The sequence below is a fragment of the Salmo salar genome, chromosome 13 (assembly GCF_965601325.2).
Source record: "Salmo salar chromosome 13, fSalSal1, whole genome shotgun sequence".
Classification (NCBI taxonomy): domain Eukaryota; kingdom Metazoa; phylum Chordata; class Actinopteri; order Salmoniformes; family Salmonidae; genus Salmo; species Salmo salar.
Genome location: NC_138303.1, coordinates 58,359,599 through 58,387,500, shown reverse-complemented (window position 1 = coordinate 58,387,500; position 27,902 = coordinate 58,359,599). Strand labels below are relative to the sequence as shown.

Genomic DNA, 27,902 nt, shown 5'->3' with positions numbered 1-27,902 from the left:
ATTTTTGTGTTGTTATTCTGTCTCTCACTGTTCAAATAAACCTACCATTAAAATTATAGTCTGATAATTTCTTTGTCAGTGGGCAAACGTACAAAATCAGCAGGGGATCAAATATTTTTTTCCCCCTCACTGTAAATTATTCTGCTTACTTTTTTCCCCCTCACAGTATATTATTCTGCTTACTAAATTAAATCTACAGGATGTGACCATATCTGTAAGTTATGAGTTTCTTAGAAAGCTGTGATTACCATCACCATGAGAAGCTCATTGGGCTTGGTTTAGGTAACATAATGGGACATGAGCTCCTTCATATCAAGCTATTACTTTTCATGTTCAATTGGCCAAACAAGAAAATGACTCACTAAGGTTAGTCAATGACTTCTCCAGTCTCAACGTCAACAGTGAAGAGGCGACTCCGGGATACTGGCCTTCTAGGCAGAGTTGCAAATAAAAAGCCATCTCAGACTGGCCAATAAAAAGAAAAGATGGGCAAAAGAACACAGACACCGGACAGAGGAACTCCGCCTAGAAGGCCAGCACCCCGGAGTCACCTCTTCACTGTTGACGTTGAGACTGGTGTTTTGCGAGTACTATTTAATGAAGCTGCCAGTTGAGGACTTGTGAGGCATCGGTTTCTCAAACTAGACATGTCCTCTTGCTCAGTTGTGCACCGGGGTCTCCCACCCCTCTTTCTATTCTGGTTAGAGCCAGTTTGCGCTGTTCTGTGAAGGGAGTAGTACACAACATTGTACGAGATCTTCAATTTCTTGGCAATTTCTCGCATGGAATAGCCTTCATTTCTCAGAACAAGAATAGACTGACGAGTTTCAGAAGAAGAACCCACAAATGCTGATGCTCCAGATACTCAACTAGTCTAAAGAAGGCCAGTTTTACTGCTTCTTTAAATCAGGACAACAATTGTCAGCTGTGCTAACATAATTGCAAGAGGGTTTTCTAATGATCAATTAGCCTTTTAAAATTAGAAACTTGGATTAGCTAACACAACATGCCATTGGAATACAAGAGTGATAGTTGCTGATAATGGGCCTCTGTAGATATTCCATAAAAATAACAATCAGCCGTTTAAAGCCACAATAGTCATTTACAACATTAACAAGGTCTACCTTGTATTTCTGATCAATTTGATGTTATTTTAATGAACAAAAATTAGATTTCTTTCAAAAACAATGAAATGTCTAAGTGACCCCAAACCTTTGAACAGTAGTGTATATATTTTTTTTAAATGGTATCATGGACAAAAGACAATGGCATTCATTCACTTCCAACTAAATGCAAACTCACAGGGTTGACTCACACTGATTGCATGGGCTCTACTGTATGCTCTGCATGGGATACATGATAAGATCCAGAGAGCTGATCATCCCTACCACCTCTGCGCTGCTGGCCTGCCTGCCTGCTGATGGCACTAACCCAACAAAGATGATATCTCAGTGAGAGAGTTGAGCTGTCACTTCCTCTCAAGACCTGCATTTATGCAGGCTACTCATTCTGTCTGCCATCGGTAGGGCAATAGAATGTTAATATATGCACTGTACTTGTACTGTGTATTCGGAAAGTATTCAGTTGCCATCCCCTTTTCCAAATTTTGTTACGTTACAACCTTATTCAAAAATTGATAAATACATTTCCACCCCCTCATCCACACACATACACAATACCCCATAATGACAAAGCAAAAACATGATTTTCGAAATTTTAGCAAATTTACAAAAAAATAAATACCAGAAATACCTTATTTACATAAGTATTCAGACCCTTTGTTATGAGACTCTTAATTGAGCTCAGGTCTATCCTGTTTCCACTGACCATCCTTGAAATGATGGAACAGGGTAACCAAGTACCCGATGGTCACTCTGACAGAGCTCCAGAGTTCCTCTGCAGAGATGGGAAAACCTTCCAAAAGGACAACCATCTCTGCAGCACTCTACCAATCAGGCCTTTATGGTAGAGTGGCCAGGAGGAAGCCACTCCTCAGTAAAAAGCACATGATAGCCCGCTTGGAGTTCGCCAAAAGGCACCTAAAAGACTCTCAGACAATGAAATACAAGATTCTCTGGTCTGATAAAACCAAGATTGAACTCTTTGGCAAACTCTTTGCAAAGAGTCATGTTTGGAGGAAACCTGGCACCATCCATACAGTGAAGCATGGTGGTGGCAGCGTCATGCTGTGGGGATGTTTTTCAGCAGCAGGGACTGGGAGACTAGTCAGGATTGAGGGAAAGATGAACGAAGCAAAGTACAGAGAGATCATTGATGAAAACCTGCTCCAGAGCACTCAGCACCACAGACTGGGGCGAAGGTTCACCTCCAACAGGACCCTAAGCACACAGCCAAGACAACACAGTAGCGACTTCGGGACAAGTCTCTGAATGTCCTTGAGTGACCCAGCCAGAGCTTGGACTTGAACCTGATCGAACATCTCCAGAGACCTGAAAATAGCTGTGCAGCGACTCTCCCCATCCAACCTGACAGAGCTTGAGCGGATCTACAGAGAAGAATGGGAGAAACTCCCCAAATACAGATTTGCCAAGCTTGTAGCGTCATACCCCCCCAAAACTTGAGGCTGTAATCGCTTCCAAATGGTGCTTCAACAAAGTACTGAGTAAAGGGTCTGAACACTTGTGTAAATGTGATATCCTTTTTTCTTTCTATATAAATGTGCAACAATCCTAAAAACCTATTTTTGCTATGTCAGTCTGGGGTATTGTGTGTAGATTGATTGGGGGGAAAAAAACAATTGAATCCGTTTTAGAAGAAGGCTGTAACATAAAATGTGGATAAAGTCAAGGGGTCTGAATACTTTCCAAATGCACTGTATTACTGTCATTGTGCAGATATATATTTGGTATTTTATTAGGATCCCCATTAGCTGTTGCAAAAGCAGCAGCTACTCTTCCTTGGGTCCACACAAAACATCTTAAGGACAAAACTATATATTTTTAAAAGGCACACAGTTTATATATGCATTGATATGTAGGCTATCTAGGTCAAATATGGGAGAGGCTTTGCTTTATCTGTTTTCTGAAACCAGGTTTGCTGTTTATTTGAGCAATGAGATGGAAGTTCCATGCAATAAGGGCTCTAAATAATACTGTACGTTTTCTTGAATTTGTTCTGGATTTGTGGACTATAAAAAGATCCCTGGTGACATGTCTGGTGGGATAAGTGTGTGTCAGAGCTGTGTGTAAGTTGACTATGCAAACAATGGGATTTAACACATTCATGTTTCTTAGAAAAATAAGTGATGCAGTTAGTCTCTCCTCAACTCTTAGCCAAGAGAGACTGGCATGCATAGTATTTATTTCAGCCCTTTGATTACAATTAAGAGAAAAACGTGCCTCTTTGTTCTGGGCCAGCGGCAGCTTAACTAGGTCTTTCCTTCCAGCACATGGACATTAATCAAGATTAGACAAAACTAGAGCCTGCAGAACTTACTTTTTGGAGTGTGGTGTCAAAAAAAGCAGAGCATCTCTTTATTACGGCTAGACCTCTCCCCATCTTTGCAACCATTGAATCTATATGTTTTGACATTGACGGTTTACAATCTAAGGCAATGCCAAGTAATTTAGTCTTAACCTCGATGGGCTAGGCGGGACGAATTCGTCCCACCTACGTAACAGCCACTTGAAGCCTGTGGCGCGATTTTCAAAACCTTCAAAATCCTATTACTTCAATTTCTCAAACATATGACTATTTTACAGCTATTTAAAGACAAGACTCTCGTTAATCTAACCACACTGTCCGATTTCAAAAAGGCTTTACAACGAAAGCAAAACATTAGATTATGTCAGCAGAGTACCAAGCCAGAAATAATCAGACACCCATTTTTCAAGCTAGCATATAATGTCACATAAACCCAGAAGACAGCTAAATGCAGTACTAACCTTTGATGATCTTCATCAGATGACAACCCTAGGACATTATGTTATACAATACATGCATGTTTTGTTCAATCAAGTTCATATTTATATCAAAAAACAGCTTTTTACATTAGCATGTGACGTTCAGAACTAGCAGAACTAAATTACTCACGATAAACGTTCACAAAAAGCATAACAATTATTTTAAGAATTATAGATACAGACCTCCTCTATGCACTCGATATGTCCGATTTTAAAATAGCTTTTTGGTGAAAGCACATTTTGCAATATTCTAAGTACATAGCCCAGGCATCACGGGCTAGCTATTTAGACACCCGGCAATTTTAGCACTCACCATAATCATATTTACTATTATAAAAGTTTGATTACCTTTTGTTGTCTTCGTCAGAATGCACTTCGAGGCATGTCAACCGCTGTTTAAAATCCATTTTTATGCCATTTTTCTCGTAAAAAAGCGATAATATTCCGACCGGGAATGTCCATTTAGCTAAACTTAGGAAAGTAAACAAAGCTTTCGGTCGACGCGGGCACGCGCCTGAGTCTCACAGTACTGTAACCAGCCACTACCCAAACGCGCTACTTTGTTTCAGCCAGAGCCTGCAAAGCCACGATTCAGCTTCCGCCTTCTGAGACCCTATGGCAGCCGTAGGAAGTGTCACGGGACAGCTAAGATCCTCACTCTTCAATAAACAGAGACAAGAAGAACGACACCTTGTCAGACAGGCCACTTCCTGCCTGAAACCTTGTCAGGTTTTTGCCTGCCAAATGAGTTCTGTTATACTCACAGACACCATTCAAACAGTTTTAGAAACTTTAGGGTGTTTTCTATCCATATGTAATAAGTATATGCATATTCTAGTTACTGGGTAGGAGTGGTAACCAGATTAAATCGGGTACGTTTTTTATCCAGCAGTGTCAATACTGCCCCCTATCCTAAACAGGTTAACTTGTTCAACAGCCACACCATTCATTACCAGATTCATCTGAGGTCTAGCACTTAAGGAATGATTTGTACCAAATACAATGCTCTTAGTTTTACAGATGTTCAGGACCAGTTTATTACTGGCCACCCATTCCAAAACAGACTGCAACTCTTTAAGGGTTTCAGTGACTTCATTAGCTGTGGTTGCTGATGCGTATTTGGTTGAATCATCAGCATACATGGACACACATGCTTTGTTTAATGCCAGTGGCAGGTCATTGGTAAAAATAGAAACGAGTATAGGGCCTAGAGCGCTGCCCTGCAGTACACCACACGTTTGACATTAGAGACGCTTCCATTAAAGAAAACCCTTTGAGTTCTATTAGATAGATAGCTCTGAATCCACAATATGGCAGAGGTTGAAAAGCCATATCACTTAAGTTTTTTGAACAACAGGTTATGGTCAATAACATCAAAGGCCACACTTAAATCTAACAGTACAGCTCCCACAATCTTATCAATTTCTTTCAACCAATCATCAGTCACTTGTGTCAGTGCAGTACATGTCGAGTGCCCTCTATAAGCATGCTGAAAAGCTGTTGTTAAATTTGTTCACAGAGAAATATCATTGTATTTGGTGAAATAATTTTTTGAAACATCTTGCTAAGAGCGGGCAGCAAGCTTATAGGTCTGCTGTTAGAACCAGTAAAGGCTGCTTTACCACCATTGGGTAGCGGAATTACTTTGGCTTCCCTCCAGGGCTGAGGACAAAGACTTTCCTCTAGGCTAATTACCTGTTGCTATGTATTGTTGCAGTTTCACAATCCAAGAGTGAAAACTTGTAAACTCAAGTATTATCTTGAAGGGAAACAGTTTCATGTAATGACTCGCTTCACGTCAAATCTTGTGTACATTTTGTGGTAGGATAATTCGCCCTCATAAGCATGACTAGTGAGTCCTGATTAGTGTCACACATCCTGGCATCGACACCTAAACTATTGATAACAGGAGCATTACGTACAGCAGTTCCCCTTTCTTTTCCTTTATCGGATTTTAAGAGCGGTCACCAAGTGTTGGACACACCTACTCATTCCAGGTTTTTTTTTTTTTTTACTATTTTCTACATTGTACACATATGGAATCATGTAGTAACCAAAAAAGTGTTAAACAAATCAAATGATATTTTATATTTGTGATTCTTCAAAGTAGCCACCCTTTGCCTTGTCTACAGTTTTGCACACTCTTGGCATTCTCTAAACCAGCTTCATGAGCTAGTCACCTGGAATGCATTTCAATTAACATGTGTGCCTTGTTAAAAGTTAACTTGTAGAATTTCTTTCCTTCTTAATGCGTTTGAGCCAATCAGTTGTGACAAGGTAGGGGTGGTATACAGAAGTTAGCCCTATTTGGTAACTGACCAAGTCGATATTATGGCAAGAACAGCTCAAATAAGCAAAGAAATGCTTTAATCCATCATTACTTTAAGACATTAAGGTCAGTCAATCTGAGAAATTGTAATAACTTTGAAAGTCTCAAAAACCATCAAGCGCTATGATAAAACTGGGTCTTATGAGGACCGCCACAGGAAAGAAAGACCCTGAGTTAACTCTGCTGCAGCCAATATGTTAGAGTTAACTGCACATCAGATTGCAACCCAAATAAATAGTCAAAGTTCAAGTAACAGACATCTCAACATCAACTGTTCAGAGGAGACTGAGTGAATGGTCCAATTGTTGCAAAGAAACCACTTCTAAAGGACACCAATAAGAAGAAGAGACTTCCTTGGGCCAAGCAACACAAGCAATGGACATTAGACCGGTGGAAATCTGTCCTTTGGTCTGATGAGTCCAAATTTGAGATTTTTGGTTCCAACCGCCATGTCTTTGTGAGACGCAGAGTTGGTGAATAGATGATCTCCGCATGTGTGGTTCCCACTGTGAAGCATGGAGGAGATGTGATGTGTGGGGGTGCTTTGATTGTGACACGGTCTGTGATTTATTTAGAATTCAAGACACAATTAACCTGCATGGCTACCACAGCATTCTGCAGCGATACGCCATCCCATCTGGTTTGCGCTTATTGGGACTATCATCCGTGTTTTTTTAACAGGACAATAACCCAACACACCTCCAGGCTGTGTAAGGGCTATTTGACTAAGGAGAGTGATGGAGTGCTGAATCAGATGACCTGGCATCTACAAGTACCCTACCTCAACCCAATTGAGAAGGTTTGGGATGAGTTGGACAGCAGAGTGAAGGAAAAGCAGCTAACAAGTGCTCAGCATATGTGGGAACTCCAAGATTGTTGGAAAAGCATTCCAGGTGAAGTTGGTTGAGAGAATGCCAAGAGTGTGCAAAGCTGTTATCAAGACAAAGGGTGGCTACTTTGAAGAATGTAAAATATATTTTGATTTGTTTAACAATTTTTTGGTTACTACATGATTCCATATATGTTATTTCATAGTTTTGAGGTCTTCACTATTATTCTACAATGCAGTAGGTGTGTCCAAACTTTTAACGGGTACTGTATATGATCAGACTAAATGGCTAATCCTTTGTCTTGTTGAGGAACTGGTATGGTTACACACCCTGTAAGTCAAACGCACATGACTGCGTCTACAACCGTGAGTCTTAACAGAAATGGACCTATCACCACCACCGAACCACCCTCCTCCCCACCCATCCCCGTCAACAACTCACTGGTCCAGGGCCTTGTAGTAGATGTCCAGGTCCTTGTTGGCCAGCTCTGTGGTCCTCATGACGATCATCCTGTCCCGGAAGCGTTCGTCAGCCTTGCCGTACTGGTCCTCGCGGAGCTCCTTGCGGAAGCGGATGATCTCCTCCTCGAAGCCCTTCTGTCGGCCCAGTGCTACGCTGCGGTTCTTCTTCAGGTCGTCCACGCGCCGCTCAGACTCCCTCCGCTCACTGAGAACCAGGGGAGAGGGACAGAGGACTCAGAGAGAGATATTACGCACACATTTCATGTTACAGTGATAAAAGGGACTAGAGGTCGACCGATGATGATTTTTCAACGGCGATACGATACCAATTACTGGAGGAACAAAAAAGGCCGATACCGATTGATTGATTAATATAATATATATAATAATAATGACAATTACAACAATACTGAATGAACACTTATTTTAACTTAATGTAATACATCAATAAAATCAATTTAGTCTCAAAGAAATAATGAAACATGTTCAATTTGGATTAAATAATGCAAAAACAAAGTGTTGGACAAGAAAGTAAGTGCAATATTTGCCATGTAAAAAAGCAAATGTTTAAGTTCCTTGCTCAGAACATATGAAAGCTGGTGGTTCCTTTTAACACGAGTCTTCAATATTCCCAGGTAAGAAGTTTTAGGTTGCAGTTATTCTTGGAATTATAGGACTATTTCTCTCTATACCATTTGTATTTCATATACCTTTGACTATTGGATGTTCTTATAGGCACTATAGTATTGCCAGCCTAATCTTGGGAGTTGATAGGCTTGAAGTCATAAACAGCGCAATGCTTGAAGCACAGCGAAGAGCTGCTGGCAAATGCAGGAAAGTGTTGTTTGAATGAATGTTTACGCGCCTGCTGCTGCTTACCACCGCTCAGTCAGACTGCTCTATCAAATATTTACATTTAAGTCATTTAGCAGACGCTCTTATCCAGAGCGACTTACAAAATGGTGCATTCACCTTATGATATCCAGTGGAACAACCACTTTACAATAGTGCATCTAAATCTTTTAAGGGGGGGGGGTTAGAAGGATTACTTTATCCTATCCTAGGTATTCCTTAAAGAGGTGGGGTTTCAGGTGTCTCCGGAAGGTGGTGATTGACTCCGCTGTCCTGGCGTCGTGAGGGAGCTTGTTCCACCATTGGGGTGCCAGAGCAGCGAACAGTTTTGACTGGGCTGAGCGGGAACTGTGCTTCCTCAGAGGTAGGGGGGCCAGCAGGCCAGTGGTGGATGAACGCAGTGCCCTTGTTTGGGTGTAGGGCCTGATCAGAGCCTGAAGGTATGGAGGTGCCGTTCCCTTCACAGCTCCGTAGGCAATCACCATGGTCTTGTAGCGGATGCGAGCTTCAACTGGAAGCCAGTGGAGAGAGCGGAGGAGCGGGGTGACGTGAGAGAACTTGGGAAGGTTGAACACCAGACGGGCTGCGGCGTTCTGGATGAGTTGTAGGGGTTTAATGGCACAGGCAGGGAGCCCAGCCAACAGCGAGTTGCAGTAATCCAGACGGGAGATGACAAGTGCCTGGATTAGGACCTGCGCCGCTTCCTGTGTGAGGCAGGGTCGTACTCTGCGAATGTTGTAGAGCATGAACCTACAGGATCGGGTACAGTTACTTTAAATATCAAATCATAGACTTAATTATAATATAATAACAAAGAATTAAGTGCCTTAGGTCATTAATATGGTGAAATCCGGAAGTTTAGAAAACAAAATGTTTATTCTTTCAGTGAAATACGGAACCGTTCCATATTTTACCTAACGGGTGGCATCCCTAAGTCTAAATAGTGCTGTTACATTGCACAACCTTCAATGTTATGTCATAATTATGTACAATTCTGGCAAATAAATTCCGGTCTTTTTTAGGAAGAAATGGTCTACACACAGTTCGCAACGAGCCAGGCAGCCCAAACTGCTGCATATACCCCGACTCTGCTTGCACAGAACGCAAGAGAAGTGACAATTTCCCTACTTAAAAGAAATTCATGTTAGCAGGCAATATTAACTAAATATGCAGGTTTCAAAATATACTGCTCAAAAAAATAAAGGGAAAACTTAAACAACACATCCTAGATCTGAATGAAAGAAATAATCTTATTAAATACTTTTCTTTACATAGTTGAATGTGCTGACAACAAAATCACACAAAAATAACCAATGGAAATCCAATTTATCAACCCATGGAGGTCTGGATTTGGAGTCACACTCAAAATTAAAGTAGAAAACCACACTACAGGCTGATCCAACTTTGATGTAATGTCCTTAAAACAAGTCAAAATGAGGCTCAGTAGTGTGTGTGGCCTCCACGTGCCTGTATGACTTCCCTACAACGCCTGGGCATGCTCCTGATGAGGTGGCGGATGGTCTCCTGAGGGATCTCCTCCCAGACCTGGACTAAAGCATCCACCAACTCCTGGACAGTCTGTGGTGCAACGTGGCGTTGGTGGATGGAGTGAGACATGATGTCCCAGATGTGCTCAATTGGATTCAGGTCTGGGGAACGGGCGGGCCAGTCCATAGCATCAATGCCTTCCTCTTGCAGGAACTGCTGACACACTCCAGCCACATGAGGTCTAGCATTGTCTTGCATTAGGAGGAACCCAGGGCCAACCGCACCAGCATATGGTCTCACCAAGGGGTCTGAGGATCTCATCTCGGTGCCTAATGGCAGTCAGGCTACCTCTGGCGAGCACATGGAGGGCTGTGCGGCCCCCCAAAGAAATGCCACCCCACACCATGACTGACCCACTGCCAAACCGGTCATGCTGGAGGATGTTGCAGGCAGCAGAATGTTCTCCACGGTGTCTCCAGACTCTGTCACGTCTGTCACGTGCTCAGTGTGAACCTGCTTTCATCTGTGAAGAGCACAGGGACCAGTGGCGAATTTGCCAATCTTGGTGTTCTCTGGCAAATGCCAAACGTCCTGCACGGTGTTGGGCTGTAAGCACAACCCCCACCTGTGGATGTCGGGCCCTCATACCACCCTCAGAGTCTGTTTCTGACCGTTTGAGCAGACACATGCACATTTGTGGCCTGCTGGAGGTCATTTTGCAGGGCTCTGGCAGTGCTCCGCCTGCTCCTCCTTGCACAAAGGCGGAGGTAGCGGTCCTGCTGCTGGGTTGTTGCCCTCCTACGGCCTCCTCCACGTCTCCTGATGTACTGGCCTGTCTCCTGGTAGCGCCTCCATGCTCTGGACACTACGCTGACAGACACAGCAAACCTTCTTGCCACAGCTTGCATTGATGTGCCATCCTGGATGAGCTGCACTACCTGAGCCACTTGTGTGGGTTGTAAACTCCGTCTCATGCTACCACTAGAGTGAAAGCACCGGCAGCATTCAAAAGTGACCAAAACATCAGCCAGGAAGCATAGGAACTGAGAAGTGGTCTGTGGTCCCCACCTGCAGAACCACTCCTTTATTGGGGGTGTCTTGCTAATTGCCTATAATTTCCACCTGTTGTCTATTCCATTTGCACAACAGCATGTGAAATTTATTGTCAATCAGTGTTGCTTCCTAAGTGGACAGTTTGATTTCACAGAAGTGTGATTGACTTGGTTACATTGTGTTGTTTAAGTGTTCCCTTTATTTTTTTGAGCAGTGTATATACTTGTGTATTGATTTTAAGAAAGCCATTGATGTTTATGGTTAGGTACACATTGGTGCAACAACAGTGCTTTTATCGTGAATGCGCTTGTTAAATCATCACCCGTTTGGCGAAGTAGGCTGTGATTCGATGATAAATTAACAGGAACCGCATCGATTATATGCAACGCAGGACAAGCTAGATAAACTAGTAATATCATCAACCATGTATAGTTAACTAGTGATTATGTTAAGATTGATTGTTTTTTTATAAAGATAAGTTTAATGCAAGCTAGCAACTTACCATGGCTCCTTGCTGCACTCGCGTAACAGGTAGTCAGCCTGCCACGCAGTCCCCTCGTGGAGTGCAATGTAATCGGCCATAATTGGCATCCAAAAATGCCGATTACCGATTGTTATGAAAACTTGAAAATCGGCCTTAATTAAATCAGCCATCCCGATTAATCAGTCGACCTCTAAAAGGGACTGGTGTCCCCAAAGAGATACGGTGTTAAAAGGTTGTATGAGCTGACACCACCACCTCTCTGACTCCCTATGCACACTAGTAGCCAGGGAAGAAGGCACACTAACAGCCTTATGTGTTGGCCTAGGGTATATTCTGGAGGTATTTCAGATGTGTCACTTTGTAACAGGAGACCTACAAGGGTTCCATCTCCACCCAGAGGGAGTAGGTCATATGAACTGACACCACCAACATGGAATCTTTTAATACATATTCCAAATTCCAGTCTGATTATTAGTTCAAAATTCAGGCAGGTATAATACAATCAATTCCATATTATCTTATGGAACCTGGGAGGCACTGATTAGCATCAGAAGCATACATGGGTTTAAACATGTTGCATTTTGGGACCACTCCCAGGTGCAGGTGAGCATGGTCAAGGAGGCGTTCTTACTTGCGTAGCTGCAGGACCTGCATGTTCCCCATATCCTTCGCCACAGCCTCTCGTTTCTTGGTCACGTCCTTCAGCTCCTCGATGCGCTTCCTCAACGTCAGGTTGTCCTGCAGCCAACGCTCTTGGACCTTCAATGATATCACACGGTCACCCAGATATCAAGTTCACAGATTTCACCCAAAATTACCACTTGTTTTCATTGTTCCTTCATAAAAGCACACTGGTAACTTACTGAATGGGGGAGCAAAAGGAGAGAGACAATTAGGGAAAAGAGATATGCCATCTGAGCTCACCTTCTGAGTGTCTATGTCCTGCCTGATGTTTCCACTGTCTCTGTTAATCTTCTCGCGTTGCTTCTCTGCCTCATGGACCTGAGTGTTGGTCTCTTGGAGCTCCCCCTCTTTTTGCTTCAATAGAAACAACACATGACAAATGTGTCAAAAGAGATTGAGACAATGCTTATGACAGGATGAGGAACAGAACAGAACCAATGTATACCTCTTTGTAATCATTCTTGCCCTCTTCTGTGTATCTGGTAATCTCTCTTTCAAAGGCGGCCATGCTTTTAACTTTGTCTTTGATGCTATTTATCTGGGATGGAGGGAATGAACAAGTGGTTAGAAGTGCTACTTTGAAATAAATAATAACGATCTTAGCATGATTGAGACATGGTATGCAATTAAACCTGTTCCCAGACACTTCCACACAAATGTGCGAAGAGTTTGGTGGACCAACACGTCAAACTTGGCCTTTGTTAGCCAATAGAGAAAAACGGGGAGAAGTCCTGCCGCATAGGCATTGGTTTAATCTACCAACCAATCATCTACCACAACACCTCCCCCCTAACCCTCCCCCATTTGCGAGCACACCACACAAGTACAGCGGCATGCCTCGCAGTTGTGCGATTTCACTCAAATGAAATGACAAATACCTTGTTCACTATGGCCAACTTTGAATCGTTGATGTACCAGGCTTATATGCGCAATAGCCTGGGGACGAGGTTAGTAGGCGATAGACATGTCCTCTAGTGACTGGAGGAACACTGTTTTCAGACTTAATATGCAGTCCTCCATTAGCACTTTGAAAGTATTAGCAAGAACTGTTGGACAGTTAAATAATACAAAAGAGAAAGAGGTGGTGGTACCTTCTCTTGTCCCTCCTCCTGCCTCTGCTTCCTGCGCTCCATCAAATCCAGCCTCTCCTGCTGCAGCTTCTCCAGGGTGGTGGCCAGAGGGGACACCTGCTCCTTAGCTTCCTGAACACAACACAGGGAGGAGACAACCTTGATACACTGATAAAGCTATACACCATGACCATCTCTTATTACTAAGACTACAAAATATCACAGCCAATACAGAAGAAAACATGTTATAATCGTCAAACCACCTGCTGCTAGACAGTTCTACCAACACTGAGGTTTTAGTATGATTCCAGATCGTTTCCTCAGACAGGTCACTGCTCTGAGTGGAGTTTTACCTTGATCTCTCTGTGCAGAGCCTGAATCTCAGTGGTGAACTCCACACACTGCTCCTCCAGCTGCTGCTGCTTCTGCATGTTACTGGAGATCTGCAGCTTCTCCGCTCGGGTCTCGTTCATGCTGCTCTTCAGGCTCTGGATCTGCTCCTGCTGGTCCTGGATCAGTTTACGCTTCAGCTCCATCTTGCTGGACACTGCAATTAATCAAATAACATTGGAATTCATAGTATACAGTATACGGGTGGAATAGATAGGTATATCATAATATGTAACACACAGGATATGAACCCAGGTCTCCCACGTGAGCAACCAACGTCTTCGACCAAGAGGCGTTGAAGTTAACAGGTGTCTCACGACAGCTACATTCACCCCCATTTGAACTCCTACCCCAAGGGAGACCACCCCACACTGGGCGCCAATGTAACACGCGGGATATGAACCCGGGTCTCCTGCAGGAACAACCCAAGTTCAGTGGTGTAAAATACTTGAAAGTAAATCATGTACTTTTTAATCCATACATTTTCCCCGACACCCAAAAGCACTCCTTACATTTTTATGCTTAGCAGGACAGGAAAATGGTCCAATTCACACACTTCAAGAGAACATCCCTGGTCATCCCTACTGCCTACAGACTGACTAAACACACATGCTTAATTATGTCAGTGTTGGAGTGTGCCATTGGCTATTGGTAAAAAAAAAGAAAGGAAATGGTGACGTGTGGTTTGCTTAATATAAGAAATTTGAAATGATTTATACCTTTACTTTTGAAACTTAAGTATATTTTAGCAAATACTTTTATAACTCAAATAGTATTTTACTGGGCGACTTTCACTTGAGTCATTTTCTATTAACTTCTTTGGGATAGGGGGCAGTATTTTCACGGCCGGAAAAAAACGTACCCGATTTAATCTGGTTACTACTCCTGCCCAGAAACTAGAATATGCATATAATTAGTAGATTTCGATAGTAAACACTCTAAAGTTTTAGAAACTGTTTGAATGGTTTCTGTGAGTATAACAGAACTCATATGGCAGGCCAAAACCTGAGAAGTTCCATACAGGAAGTGCCCTGTCTGACAATTTGTTGTCCTTCTGTTGCATCTCAATCAAAAATACAGCATCTGTGCTGTAACGTGACATTTTCTAAGGCTTCCATTGGCTCTCTAAAGCCGCCAGAAAGTGGAATGGGGTGTCTGCTGTCTCTGGGCGAAGAACAGCAGCAGAATTTGTTAGTGGTCAGCCTGGGGACAGTGACATTGGAGATGCGCGGTCACGAGACTACTCAATTTTTTTCTTTCAGCCTTTGAATGAATACAACGTTGCCCGGTTGGAATATTATCGCTATTTTATAAGAAAAATTGCATAAAATTTGATTTTAAACAGCGTTTGACATGCTTCTAAGTACGGTAATGGAATATTTTGAATTTTTTGGTCACGAAATGCGCTCGCGCATCACCCTTCGGATAGTGACCTGAACGCACAAACAAAACGGAGCTATTTGAATATAACTATGGATTATTTGGAACCAAAACAACATTTGTTGTTGAAGTAGAAGTCCTGGGAGTGCATTCTGACGAAGAACAGCAAAGGTAATCCAATTTTTCTAATAGTAATTCGATTGCATAAAGGAGTTCTGTATCTATAATTCTTAAAATAATTGTTATGTTTTTGTGAACGTTTATCATGAGTAATTTACTAAATTCACCGGAGGTTTTCGGTGGGTATGCTAGTTCTGAACGTCACATGCTAATGTGAAAAGCTGGTTTTTGATATAAATATGAACTTGATTGAACAAAACATGCATGTATTGTACAACATGTCCTAGGAGTGTCATCTGATGAAGATCAAAGGTTAGTGCTGCATTTAGCTGTGGTTTGGGTTTTTGTGACATATATGCTTGCTTTGAAAATGGCTGTGATTATTTTTTGGCTGGGTACTCTCCTGACATAATCTAATGTTTTGCTTTCGCTGTAAAGCCTTTTTGAAATCGGACAATGTGGTTAGATAAAGGAGAGTTGTCTTTAAAATGGTGTAAAATAGTTGATTGAGAAAATTGAATTGTGGTATTTTAGTTGGTTTTGTATTTCCCGCCGTGTGATGCCGTTGGCTAGGGGTTCCGCTAGCGGAACGTCTGTCCTCAACAGGTTAAGGTATCTTTACATTTACTCAAGTATGACAATTTGGTACTTTTCCCACCATTGCCGAAGTCTTAGACCATTAGACCAAGAAGAAATTCCCTCTTGGGCCGAGGGTAGACACTGGTTTTGAAGTTTGCACGCGGGGCTACTTCATCACGTGACCATGACCGACTGATGTCCGCTTCACCTACACTGTATTGATCTATAGGCTACTGTATATCATTATAGATGTAATATGTACATGAAGGAACAACAATTCCCTTCACTAACAGCTAAAGTAGATTAACTATAAGGAAATCCAACTTCCAGTCTGGCATTTTACAGTTGCTCAACAGGTCTTGCTGAGGAGGCCCCAGTGTAACATTAGCCCCAGGCAGGTCGTACTTGTGTCCAGGCGGTGCTGGGTCTCCTGTTTCTCCTGGTTGACCTGCTGAATGGTGCGGCTCAGGTCCACTCCCTGCAGCTTGGCAGCTTGCTGGGCTATCTTCCTCTCCACATCCTTCAGGTCCAGCTGGAGACCAAGGACACACACAGACAGAGGAGGTTACCACAACAGTCAAGGATGGAATGAAGGAGGGTAAAGAGAGAAGCATAGAAAGAAACTAGGGATGGCCATTTGAAATGATTTCACTATTTGAATAGTCTTTGTCGTCCCCCCCCCCAGATATCCAGATAGTCGAAATACATGCGTTTCAAAGATGTATAACTTAAAAAAAAAACTTTAAATAGGGACTTGCTTGCGCGACTCGGGAGAGAGCCGGTGCGCTGCTTGTTTCAGCAGAAGGGTGGGGGAGAGGCGGGAGAGGAGCAGGTGTGTGTGTTGCATGGACGGAGACAGAGGGACCGACTCGCGCTAAACCGACTCGCGCTAGTTATAACAAGTTGTTGCTGCAATAGGTTATGTATCATACCATCTGGTAGTGCCTTGTCTTGACCACATCAGATTGATGTAAAGAAGCTAGCCAGCTACAGTAGCCAGCTAAGTTAGCAGTTAAGTCTTTCATTTTTAAATGGGACACACTCATAAAAATTGTCATAAAACTTATTTTATTAAAATGTCAAATGTAAATGGGTCTATCCTTGTAGGCTATATAGCAATGTCACAATTTTTATTTTATACAAAGCCTTTTCATTGTTAAAGGTGCAATATGCAGTAGCGCTGAGCAATTAGTGCTTTTCTAGGTCAGTTCAGTTTCAGTTATAAAAACAATACTCACGGTTTTCGATTGAAGTTACATTTTTTTGTTTTACATGAAATGTATTATGAAATAATGACAATTATTTTAGAGCTTTTTAAATGGAAATTCCAAAGCCAAAAATAGTGAACATCCAATAAGGACTGGGCAGTATACTGTATTTTACTATATACCGGTATTGAAGCACGGACAGGTTTGGGTTTTTGCTTTACCTTCTATAACGATATTTGAATGTTTGGTTTGTTTAATGTGATACACTGTGTAACGTCTATTTTTATAGTTTACTCCGCTACTTGAGTCATCTCTCTCCACTCTCCATGCTGTTTTCCCACACAGACCAAGCCCCGCCCCCTGGCACTCAAGGAGCGCATTTGTTGTTGCTTGACCACGAGACGCTTGCTTTCAGTCTGCGTGGTCAATGCACCACATGCAACAATGTTGATGACTACAATGCGGTTTCCACTTTGCTTCTTAACATAAATCCACAAGTGTAGCTAGCAAGCTGGCTAACTAGCTAGCAAGCTAATAATGTACTGAGTCAGACTAAACATAGCTAGCTATACAGCCTGATACAATGATTGTGTAGGCCTAAATCAGCATGTTTGTGCAACAATATCAAGATCAAAAATGAACTATAAAAAAAAAAAAATATTTAACTAGGCAAGCCAGTTAATAACAAATTGTTATTTACAATGATGGCCTACCCCGGCCAAACCACAACGACACTGTTTCAATTGTGTGCCGCCCTATGGGACTCCCAATCATGTCCGGATGTGATTCAGCCCGGATTCGAACCAGGGACTGTAGTGATGCCTCTTGCACGGAGATACAGTGCCTTAGACCGCTGCGCCACTCGGGAGCCCTGGAAGCCAGGCGAAGCCTGAATATGTTAGCTACATGAAGTAGTACATTACGTTTTTTTTTTTGTTTTTTTTTACATAGCCAAAGATTATAGGGTCCCCTAGGAAACCCTGACCAACACTTTGGTTCCTACCCTGTCACAACTCCTCCCTGGCATTTTCATTCGTTGTAATGTCAAACACTGTATTCAAAGTGCCCACTGTGATATACATATTTTTTTTACCCCTTTTTCTACCCAATTTCATGGTATCCAATTGGTAGTTAAAGTCTTGTCCCATCACTGCAACTCCTTTACGGATTCGGGAGAGGCGAAGGTCGAGAGCCATGCGTCCTCCGACACACAACCCTGCCAAGCCACACTGCTTCTTGACACACTGCTCGCAGAACCCGGAAGCCGGCCACACCAATATGTCGGAGGAAACACTATATACCTACCGACTGAAGTCAGCGTGCATGCGCCTGGCCCGCCACAAGGAGTCACTAGAGTGCGATGGGACAAGGACATCCTGGCCGGCCAAACCCTACCCTAACCCGTATGACGCTGGTCCAATTGTGCGCCGCCTAATGGGTCTCCCGGTCGTGGCAGGCTGCGACACCGCCTGGGATCAAATCCGGGTCTGTAGTGACGCCTCTAGCACTGCAGTGCCTTAGTCCGCTGCGCCACTTGAGAGGCCGGACCACTTATCTTCTAACTATAGAATAATCATTATTTTTCCATAATTCCAACAGTTCACCCATTCGGTTACAAATAAGGCCTAGATTCTTTCGCCATATCGTTCAGCCCTACGAGGCAGTGTGGAAATGATCTCAAATGAGTGCAGGAAATTGATGAAGGCAGAATTTTTTGTTTTATACCGTTCAATTAAATGTCAACCAATCAGAATGGAGAGAGACCCCTTGAAATACTGTGATATTATATTTGGCCATATCACCCAGCCCTACATTCAATTGACAAAACATTGAAAATATTCCAACGTCTCTGTCAGGTCCACATGGGTAGACATCAATAGAAAAATAGGAAATTACTAGGATTTTTTTTTCCCCTTTTAGGTTTTGTATATTACTTATTTTTAATTCCTTAAAGTCATCATCTCATCTATGTTCAAGCAGTAGCAGCCAGACAACGTCTCTGTACTTCCCACACTGTTCTGTCTTTAGTCATCCTATTTCACTAGGCTAGCTGCAGAGCTGTCTAACAAGATCATTTTACTAGTTCATCAAAGATGATAAGGCATACTTTCATGAACTATCTCCGCCTGAGCCGGAAAAAAACAGGCGTAACAGATTCCGGTCATTGCAGTCAATTACCACATTTCTGCTCTGAACTAGGTTGAATATTTGCTTAATGAAAACTACAACTCCCTTCAGCCCAGAGTCCCACATAGTTCTTGAGTTGATTAATCTCGTAAATGATTTGATTCCTCTGTAAAGAAACAGCGCTTTGGGCTCACAAAAAAAAAAAATCATATCATAAATGGAATTCCAAGTAATTTAACCAACATTGGTCAATTAGTGGATTTTATAAGCACAAAAAAAATACGCAGATATTGCTGCCATTTACTAAAAATCTTATATAATTTGCTTTGTTGTTGTCAAACTGAAATTAGGCAATGTATACACTAAGTGTACAAAAATAACATATCCTAATATTGAGTTGCACCCCCCATGAACCTCTGAACAGCCTCAATTTGTCAGGGCATGGACTGTGTGTCAAAAGCCTTCCACAGGGTTGGCGGCCCACAGTTGTGTCAAGATGACTGGATGTCCTTTGGGTTGTGGACCATTATTGATACACACAGGACAATTGTGTGGAAAAACCCAGCAGCGTTGCAGTTCTTGACACACTCAAACCGGTACACATGACACCTTCTACCATATACCATTTACATAAGTATTCAGACCCTTTACTCAGTACTTTGTTGAAGCACCTTTGACAGCAATTACAGCCTCGAGTCTTCTTGGTTATGACGCTACAATCTTGGCACACCTGTATTTGGGGAGTTTCTCATTCTTCTCTGCAGATCCTCTCAAGCTCTGTCAGGATGGATGGGGAGCGTCGCCGCACAGCTCTTTTGAGGTCTCTCCAGAGATGTTCAATCGGGTTCAAGTCCGGACTCTGGCTGGGCCACTCAAGGACATTCAGAGAATTGTCCCAAAGCCACTTCTGTGTTGTCTTGGCTGTGTGCTTAGGGTTGTTGTCCTGTTGGAAGGTGAACCGTCAGCCAAGTCTGAGGTCCTGAGCAGGTTTTCATCAAGGAGCTCTCTGTACTTTGCTCTGTTCATCTTTCCCTCGATCCATCCATACAGCATGATGCTGCCACCACGCTTCACTGTAGGGATGGTGCCAGGTTTCCTCCAGATATGACACTTGGCATTCAGGCCAAAGAGTTCAATCTTGGTTTCATCTGACCAGAGAATCTTGTTTCTCATGGTCTGAGAGTCCTTTAGGTGCCTTTTCGCAAACTCCAAGCGGCCTGCCGTGTCTTTTACTGAGGAGTGGCTTCTGTCTGGCCATTCTACCATAAAGGCCTGATCGGTAGAGTGCAGCTGAGATGGTAGTCCTTCTGAAAGGTTTTCCCATCTCCACAGAGGAACTCTGGAGCTCTGTCAGAGTGACCATCAGGTTCTTGGTCACCTCCCTGACCAAGGCCCTTCTTCCCTGATTGCTCAGTTTGGCCGGGCAGCCAACTCCAGGAAGAGTCTCGGTGGTTCCAAACTTCTTCCATTGAAGAATAATGGAGGCCACTGTGTTCTTGGGGACCTTCAATGCTGCAGAAATGTGTTGGTACCCTTCCCCAGATCTGTGCCTCAACACAATCCTGTCTCGGAGCTCTACGGACAATTCCTTCAACCTCATGGCTTGGTTTTTTGCTCTGACATGCACTGTCAACTGTGTGACCTTATATAGACAGGTGTGCGCCTTTCCAAATCATGTCCAAATCAATTGAATTTACCACCGGTGGACTCCAATAAAGCTGTAGAAACATCAAGGATGATCAATAGAAACAGGATGCACCTGAGCACAATTTCGAGTCTCATAGCAAAGGGTCTGAAAAACAAAAATAAGGTATTTCTGTATTTGTTTTATACAAAAAAAAAAACTGTTTTCGCTTTGACAAAACATTTTTGTATTTAATCCATTATAGAATAAGGATGTAACGTAACAAAATGTGGAAAAAGTATAGGCATCTGAATACTTTCCGAATGCACTCATTTTTCTAAAAATAAAACATTTATATTCTCGCAAGAAATCGAATACTACGACTGGTTGGATAATCGAATAACCTAGCCCATCCCTAAAAGAAACAGAAAAACACTGACATCTCTATATGGTGACTTTCACATTAAGAATGAAGACCACACAGGCCGTGCGTGTTATGTTAATCGTTATGTGGTCTGACCTGGTATCTGTCCATGAGGGAGATGTCCTGCAGGCAGGCCTTGGCTGTGTCCTCCTCTGACATCAGAGTGGACAGCAGGGTCTCCTGCTCCTCCACATCCCCCTTCAGCCTCTCAATGTCCCGGTTCACGTTCTGCAGCCGGTTCCTCAGCTCAGGAAGCTCCTTCTCCTGTAGCTCAGCAATAGACTGCCTAGTGGTTACCACAGCACAGAACAGGGCCTGGGTCAGCTACTCATGTGGATCAAGTGAAGACCAGAGTAGCATATGGCTTAGATGGAGAAAGGGTTAAGATATTGGGACATGAGCAATGGAGCAGGACATTTACAACAGTTTTGAGTGATATTTTTTCTGCCCCAGTCAAACAGCAGCAAGCCATACGAAATGACATATGGTTTTTACTTTAACATCCATCTATTATGAAAGTACCAGAACATGATCCTCTCTCACAGGTTATGTGCAACGGCTGCCTGATCAAGATGTGTGCCTCTGCTTTGTACGGGCATCCACTACCATCTAGTGGAAGAATTGCAACCTAATCCAAAAGCCTATCGTCTACAATGAAAATGCACAAGCAGTAAGTACTCCCCGATCCATTCTAACCTGACAGGTTTGAGAGCCATCATGTCGTCCTTCCTCCTCTCCTTCCTCTTCAGGTCCTGCTCGGTGTTCTTCAGCTTGTCAGGGACCAGGCGCAGCTTGGACTGCATGTCGTTGATGACGTCCTGGAGCTCGGCCTCCGAGGGGAAGATGCGCTGGCACACGGGGCAACAGGGCTCGCCCTCCTCTGTCAGCTGACTGATGAACTGAGTGTACACGGCTGTGGCTCCCGCCAGCATGGCTGAGCGCGCACACACACGGTTAATAATATCTCCGACATTATTCAAAACAGATCAGAAAATATACAGTACCAGGCAAAAGTTCGGACACACCTACTCATTCCAGGGTTTTTCTTATTTTTTTTTTTTACTATTTTCTACATTGTAGAATAATAGCGAAGACATTAAAACTAGGAAATAACACATATGGAACCATGTCGTAAGCAAAAAAAGTGTTCTAAGTAGCCACTCTTTGCCTTGATTACAGCTTGGCACACTCTTGGCATTCTCTCAACCAACTTCATGAGGTAGTCACCTGGAATGCATTTCAATTAACAGGTGTGCCTTTTTAAAAGTTAAATTGTGGAATTTCTTTCCTTCATAATGCATTTGAGCCAATCAGTTATGTTGTGCCAAGGTAGGGGTGGTATACAGAAGATAGCCCTATTTGGTACAAGATCAAGTCCCTATTATGGCAAGAACAGCTCAAATAAGCAAAGAGAAATGACAGTCCATCGTTACTTTAAGACATGAAGGTCAGTCAATGCAGAAAATGTCAAGAACTCTGAAAGTCTCTTCAAGTGTAGTCTCAAAAACCATCAAGCGCTATGATGAAAATGACTCATGAGGAACACCACAGGAAAGGAAGATCCAGAGTTACCTCTGCTGCAGAGGATAAGTTTGAATTCACTGCACCTCACATTGCAGCCCAAATAAATGCTTCAGAGTTCAAGTAACAGACATCTCAATATCAACTGTTCAGAGGAGACCGCGTGAATCAGTTCTTCATGGTCAAATTGCTGCAAAGAAATCACTACTAAAGGACACCAATAATAAGAAGAGACTTGCTTTGGCCAATAAACATGAGCAATGGACATTATACCGATGCAAATCTGTCCTTTGGTCTGATAAGTACAAATTTGAGATTTCTGGTTCCAACCGCTGTGTTTTTGAGACGCAGAGTAGGTGAACAGATGATCTCCTCGTGTGTTTCCCACCGTGAAGCATTGAGGAGGTGTGATGGCGGGGGGGTGCTTTGCTTGTGACTGTCAGTGATTTATTTAGAATTCAAGGCACACTTAACCAGCAAGGCTACCCAGCATTCTGGAGCAATACGCCATCCCATCTGGTTTGCGCTTAGTGGGACTATAATTTCTTATTCAACAGGACAATGACCCAACAGACACCTCCAGGCTGTGTAAGCACTGTTTGACCAAGGAAAGTGATGGAGTGCTGCATCAGATGACCTAGCCACCACCATCACCCGACCTCAACCATATTGAGATGGTTTGGGATGAGTAGGATCGCAGAGTAAAGGAAAAGCAGCCAATAAGTGCACAGCATATGTGGGAGCTCCTTCAAGACTGTTGGAATAGCATTCCTCATGAAGCTGTTTGAGAGAATGCCAAGAGTGTGCAAAGCTGTCATCAAGGCAAAAGGTGGCTACTTTGAAGAATCTCAAATATAAAATATATTTTGATTTGTTTAACTTTCTTGGTTACTACATGATTCCATGTGTTATTTCATAGTTTTGATGTCTTCACTATTATTCTACAATGTATAAAAAAAAATCCTTGAATGAGTAGGTGTGTACAAACTATTGACTGGTACTGTGTACAGTCGTGGCCAAAAGTTGAGAATGACACAAATATAAAGTTTCAAAGTCTGCTGCCTCAGTTTGTATGATGGCAATTTGCATATACTCCAGAATGTTATGAAGAGTGATCAGATGAATTGCAATTAATTGCAAAGTCCCTCTTTGCCATGCAAATGAACTGAATCCCCCCCCCAAAAAAAACATTTCCACTGCATTTCAGCCCTGCCACAAAAGGACCAGCTGACATCATGTCAGTGATTCTCTCGTTAACACAGGTGAGTGTGTTGACGAGGACAAGGCTGGAGATCACTCTGTCATGCTGATTGAGTTCGAATAACAGACTGGAAGCTTCAAAAGGAGGGTGGTGCTTGGCATCATTGTTCTTCCTCTCAATTATGGTTACCTGCAAGGAAACATGTGCCGTCATCATTGCTTTGCATAAAAAGGGCTTCACAGGCAAGGATATTGCTGCCAGTAAGACTGCACCTAAATCAACCATTTATCGGATCATCAAGAACTTCAATGAGAGGGGTTCAATTGTTGTGAAGAAGGCTTCAGGGCGCCCAAGAAAGTCCAGCAAGCGCCAGGACCGTCTCCAAAAGTTGACTCAGCTGCGGGGATCGGGGCACCACCAGTACAGAGCTTGCTCAGGAATGGCAGCAGGCAGGTGTGAGTGCATCTGCACGCACAGTGAGGCATTTGGAGGATGGCCTGGTGTCAAGAAGGGCAGCAAAGAAGCCAATTCTCTCCAGGAAAAACATCAGGACAGACTGATATTCTGCAAAAGGTACCAGGATTGGACTGCTGAGGACTGGGGTCAAGTCATTTTCTCTGATGAATCCCCTTTCCGATTGTTTGGGGCATCCGGAAAAAAGCTTGTCCGAAGAAGACAAGGTGAGCGCTACCATCAGTCCTGTGTCATGCCAACAGTAAAGCATCCTGATACCATTCATGTGTGGGGTTGCTTCTCAGCCAAGGGAGTGGGCTCACTCACAATTTTGCCTAAGAACACAGCCATGAATAAAGAATGGTACCAACACATCCTCCGAGAGCAACCTATCCCAACCATCCAGGAACAATTTGGTGATGAACAATGCCTTTTCCAGCATGACGGAGCACCTTGCCATAAGGCAAAAGTGATAACTAAGTGGCTCGGGGAACAAATGCAAAATTATGCAAAATAGGCTGCCATCAGTCAGGATGTGGCCCAGAAGTTAATTGACAGCATGCCAGGGCGGATTGCAGAGGTCTTGAAAAAGAAGGGTCAACACTGCAAATATTGACTCTCTGCATCAACCTCATGTAATTGTCAATAAAAGCCTTTGACACTTATGAAATGCTTGTAATTATATTTCAGTATTCCATAGTAACATCTGACAAAGATATCTAAAGACACTGAGGCAGCAAACTTTGTGGAAATTAATATTTGTGTCATTCTCAAAACTTTTGTCCACGACTGTATATATCTCCATGGCCGGCAACAAACACCTCACAGTAAGGGGACACATTTAATCACAAAAAGCTACAATACCTCCGGTATAAATTAAACCTCATATCCAACTCACGGGCCTGTTAGTTACCTCTCTGCTTGGAGGTCTTCTCAAGGTCGTCCTGCAGCTTGCCCAGGTCCTGCTGGAAGTCCTGACTGCCACACACGTTGAACATCTTCTCCTCATAGCTGGCCAGCTGCTGCTCCTTCCTCCTGATCTCTGCTGTGATGTGGCTCTTATTCTGCTCCCCCGACGCCAGCTCCTTACTGCAAGCACAGAATCACATAGACCTCAGCAACTTCTTACTGTAACAACACAAAGACAGAGCAGATACTGTATTCATTTGGCCATGTTTGACAGAAGCACTCACTTGAGCTTGGCCAGTTTCTCCCTGGTGGAGTTGATCTCTTTGGACTTGGCGTGGATCCAGTCCTCCAGCTCCCTCTTCTTAGGGAAGTGACCCAGCAGGGACACCAGATCCTCACTGTGCCTCGACTTGATCTTCCTCACCTGATCTTCTTTATCTGTCTGAGGGAAGAAGAGAGGCCCACAGGCTCACGTTACCACTGGCCAGGTTGAGAGTGACCTTTTGTTCCTTGTCATGGGTCAGGTTTGGGCCACAAACTAAACAATGAAGCCTACATCTTGTATACTCATGTGTGTATACTGAATTAAAAAAATAATAATAAAAAAATCAATAATAAAAAATAAAAATCAACAATGCAGACCTGCACAGGGCTCACTACATTTCACATCTCAATTGTGTAGATTGACAATCTTTTAAGCTGTATAATGTAATTTAGCATATGCCGGTATCTTTTATTCTTTCTCTGAGTTGACACTACCTTATCCTTCTTGAGCATGTCCATCTGTGTGCGTGTGGTGGTGTGTGTGTTAAGGGTCTCCATTTCACGGTCCAGCCGGCGCTGTGTGAGGTCCAGCTCAGTTTTGTCCTTATGGAGCTCTAGCACCTCGGCCTTCAGCCCATCCACATTGGAGCTCTGCACTGCGCTCTCCAGCTCACGCTCCTGCAGAAAGACACCACAGATACACACAGGAATATCATGCACTTCAGTTTCCCCAACTACTACTTAGAGGCAGGACTACTATTCAACATGTAGTTGTTTGCAGCTCTGGATGTTCCTTCGGTTGTCTAAGAAAACAATCTACGGGGACACTAATTTAAACCCAGAAGTAAGCCACAACTACTGAACACTCCATAACGTTATCTAAGGGATAAACAACACATTCACAGATAAATTGCCGACAATGTGTTGGGCGCCTACCACTTTGGTGAGCTCCGTCTCCAGTTCCTGCAGCCGGGTGGAGGAGCCCTCCAGTCTCTGCAGGTCAGACTTGATGTTTCTCAGCTCCTGCTGCTTCTTAACCTGCAGGTCTTTCTTCAGCTCCATGGTCCTCTCCAGACCAGTCTTTTTGTCTCGTATCTCATCGATGCTCTGCTGCTTCATGGCCTCCTTCTCTTGTATATCCCTCTGGAACACAGTTTGGAATACAGATGAATGGCTTGGAAGAACATGGTTATACAACATGAATAGGGCCAGGAGTCAGTTTAGGGTCAGTTTCCTGACCGTCAAAACATGATCAATGGAACAGACCTGCATCTTTCCAAACTTTGTGTGGACGGGACTCTCTCTTACCATGACCTGGTTGGCGGCCTCAGTCTCCTGGTCGAGTCTCTCTTTGACCTGGCGGTTGAAGCTCTGCAGCTGTCTGTCATTGAAGGGGGACCGGTCATAGCCCTCCATCTCCAGATAGGTTGCCAGGGCTCTCACCTGGGAGTCACGATTCTTCATGTTCTGGGCATGGCGATCAGCCTCCAGCTGGAGACGACCTTAACGGAGGAGAGAAACACAACATGATCAATATCAGAGTAGCACCACTAATGATATTCAACATGATCTATTAGGTTTATTGGTTGCGTGTGTAGACCAACCAATACACATCCGTCTTGTGCAGGGTTTCCCAAACACGGTCTTGGGGGCCCCCCCTGGCTGCACATGTTGGTTTTTGCCCTAGCACTGCACAGCTGATTCAAATAACCAAAGCTTGATGAGTCGGTTATTCGAAACAGCTGTGTAGTGCTCGGGCAAAAACCAAAACATGCACCCAGGAGAGGCCCCAGGTCAGAGTTTGGGAAAACCAGGTTTAGTGCAGGGGTCTCCAACAGGTAGATCGCAGCCCACTTATGAGTTGCTTGCCAATTCATTCTAAAAGTACATTCATTTTTTCACATGTTGCATGCAAACTGTGATAAACAAAGCTCCTGGCTACTGTAGTCCCGTGTGGCTCACTTGGTAGAGCATGGCGCTTGTAACACCAGGGTTGTGGGTTCGATTCCCAAGGGGGACCAGTGTAAAAATGTATGCTCTCACTACTGTAAGGTGCTCTGGATAAGAGCGTCTGCTAAATTACTAAATGTAATCTAAAATGTACTATCCAATCAAAGTCACATTGACATTATTCTACCCCTGGTTAGCCACCATGTATCAATATCTTCCAATTAATTTCCAGCAATATTGCCCATCTGTCTGCCTGTTTGATGCTTGCGCCTCTCTCTCTCTCTCACACACACACTAAAACTATGAAATAACACATATGAAATCATGTAGTCACCAAATGTGTTAAACAAATCCAAATATATTTGATTTAAAGTAGCCACCCTTTGCCTTAACAGCTTTACACACTTGGCATTCTCTCAACCAGCTTCATGAGGAATGCTTTTCAACAGTTCCCACAAATGCTGAGCACTTATTGGCTGCTTTTCCTTCACTCTGCAGTCCAACTCATCCTAAACCATCTCAATTGGGTTGAGGTCAGGTGATCGTGGCGGCCAGGTCATCTGATGCAGCACTTCATC

At 43.4% G+C, this 27,902-nt stretch overlaps 1 protein-coding gene across 2 annotated transcripts in view; it reads right to left on the bottom strand.

The window, feature by feature from the left end:
• rad50 (RAD50 homolog, double strand break repair protein) overlaps nt 1–27,902 on the bottom strand; it is a 109,722-nt gene that overhangs the window by 17,178 nt on the left and 64,642 nt on the right. For both annotated transcript variants that reach the window (XM_082960228.1, XM_014136732.3), the window contains exons 9-22: nt 26,683–26,876; nt 26,311–26,517; nt 25,870–26,052; nt 25,395–25,552; nt 25,115–25,290; nt 21,723–21,960; nt 21,123–21,312; nt 16,049–16,175; nt 13,528–13,721; nt 13,196–13,306; nt 12,550–12,642; nt 12,345–12,458; nt 12,052–12,179; nt 7,524–7,748 (exon numbers count right to left, since the gene is read on the bottom strand). In XM_082960228.1, the coding sequence (XP_082816354.1) occupies nt 7,524–7,748; nt 12,052–12,179; nt 12,345–12,458; nt 12,550–12,642; nt 13,196–13,306; nt 13,528–13,721; nt 16,049–16,175; nt 21,123–21,312; nt 21,723–21,960; nt 25,115–25,290; nt 25,395–25,552; nt 25,870–26,052; nt 26,311–26,517; nt 26,683–26,876 (2,338 nt within the window). The remainder of the gene's footprint in view (nt 1–7,523; nt 7,749–12,051; nt 12,180–12,344; nt 12,459–12,549; nt 12,643–13,195; nt 13,307–13,527; nt 13,722–16,048; nt 16,176–21,122; nt 21,313–21,722; nt 21,961–25,114; nt 25,291–25,394; nt 25,553–25,869; nt 26,053–26,310; nt 26,518–26,682; nt 26,877–27,902) is intronic.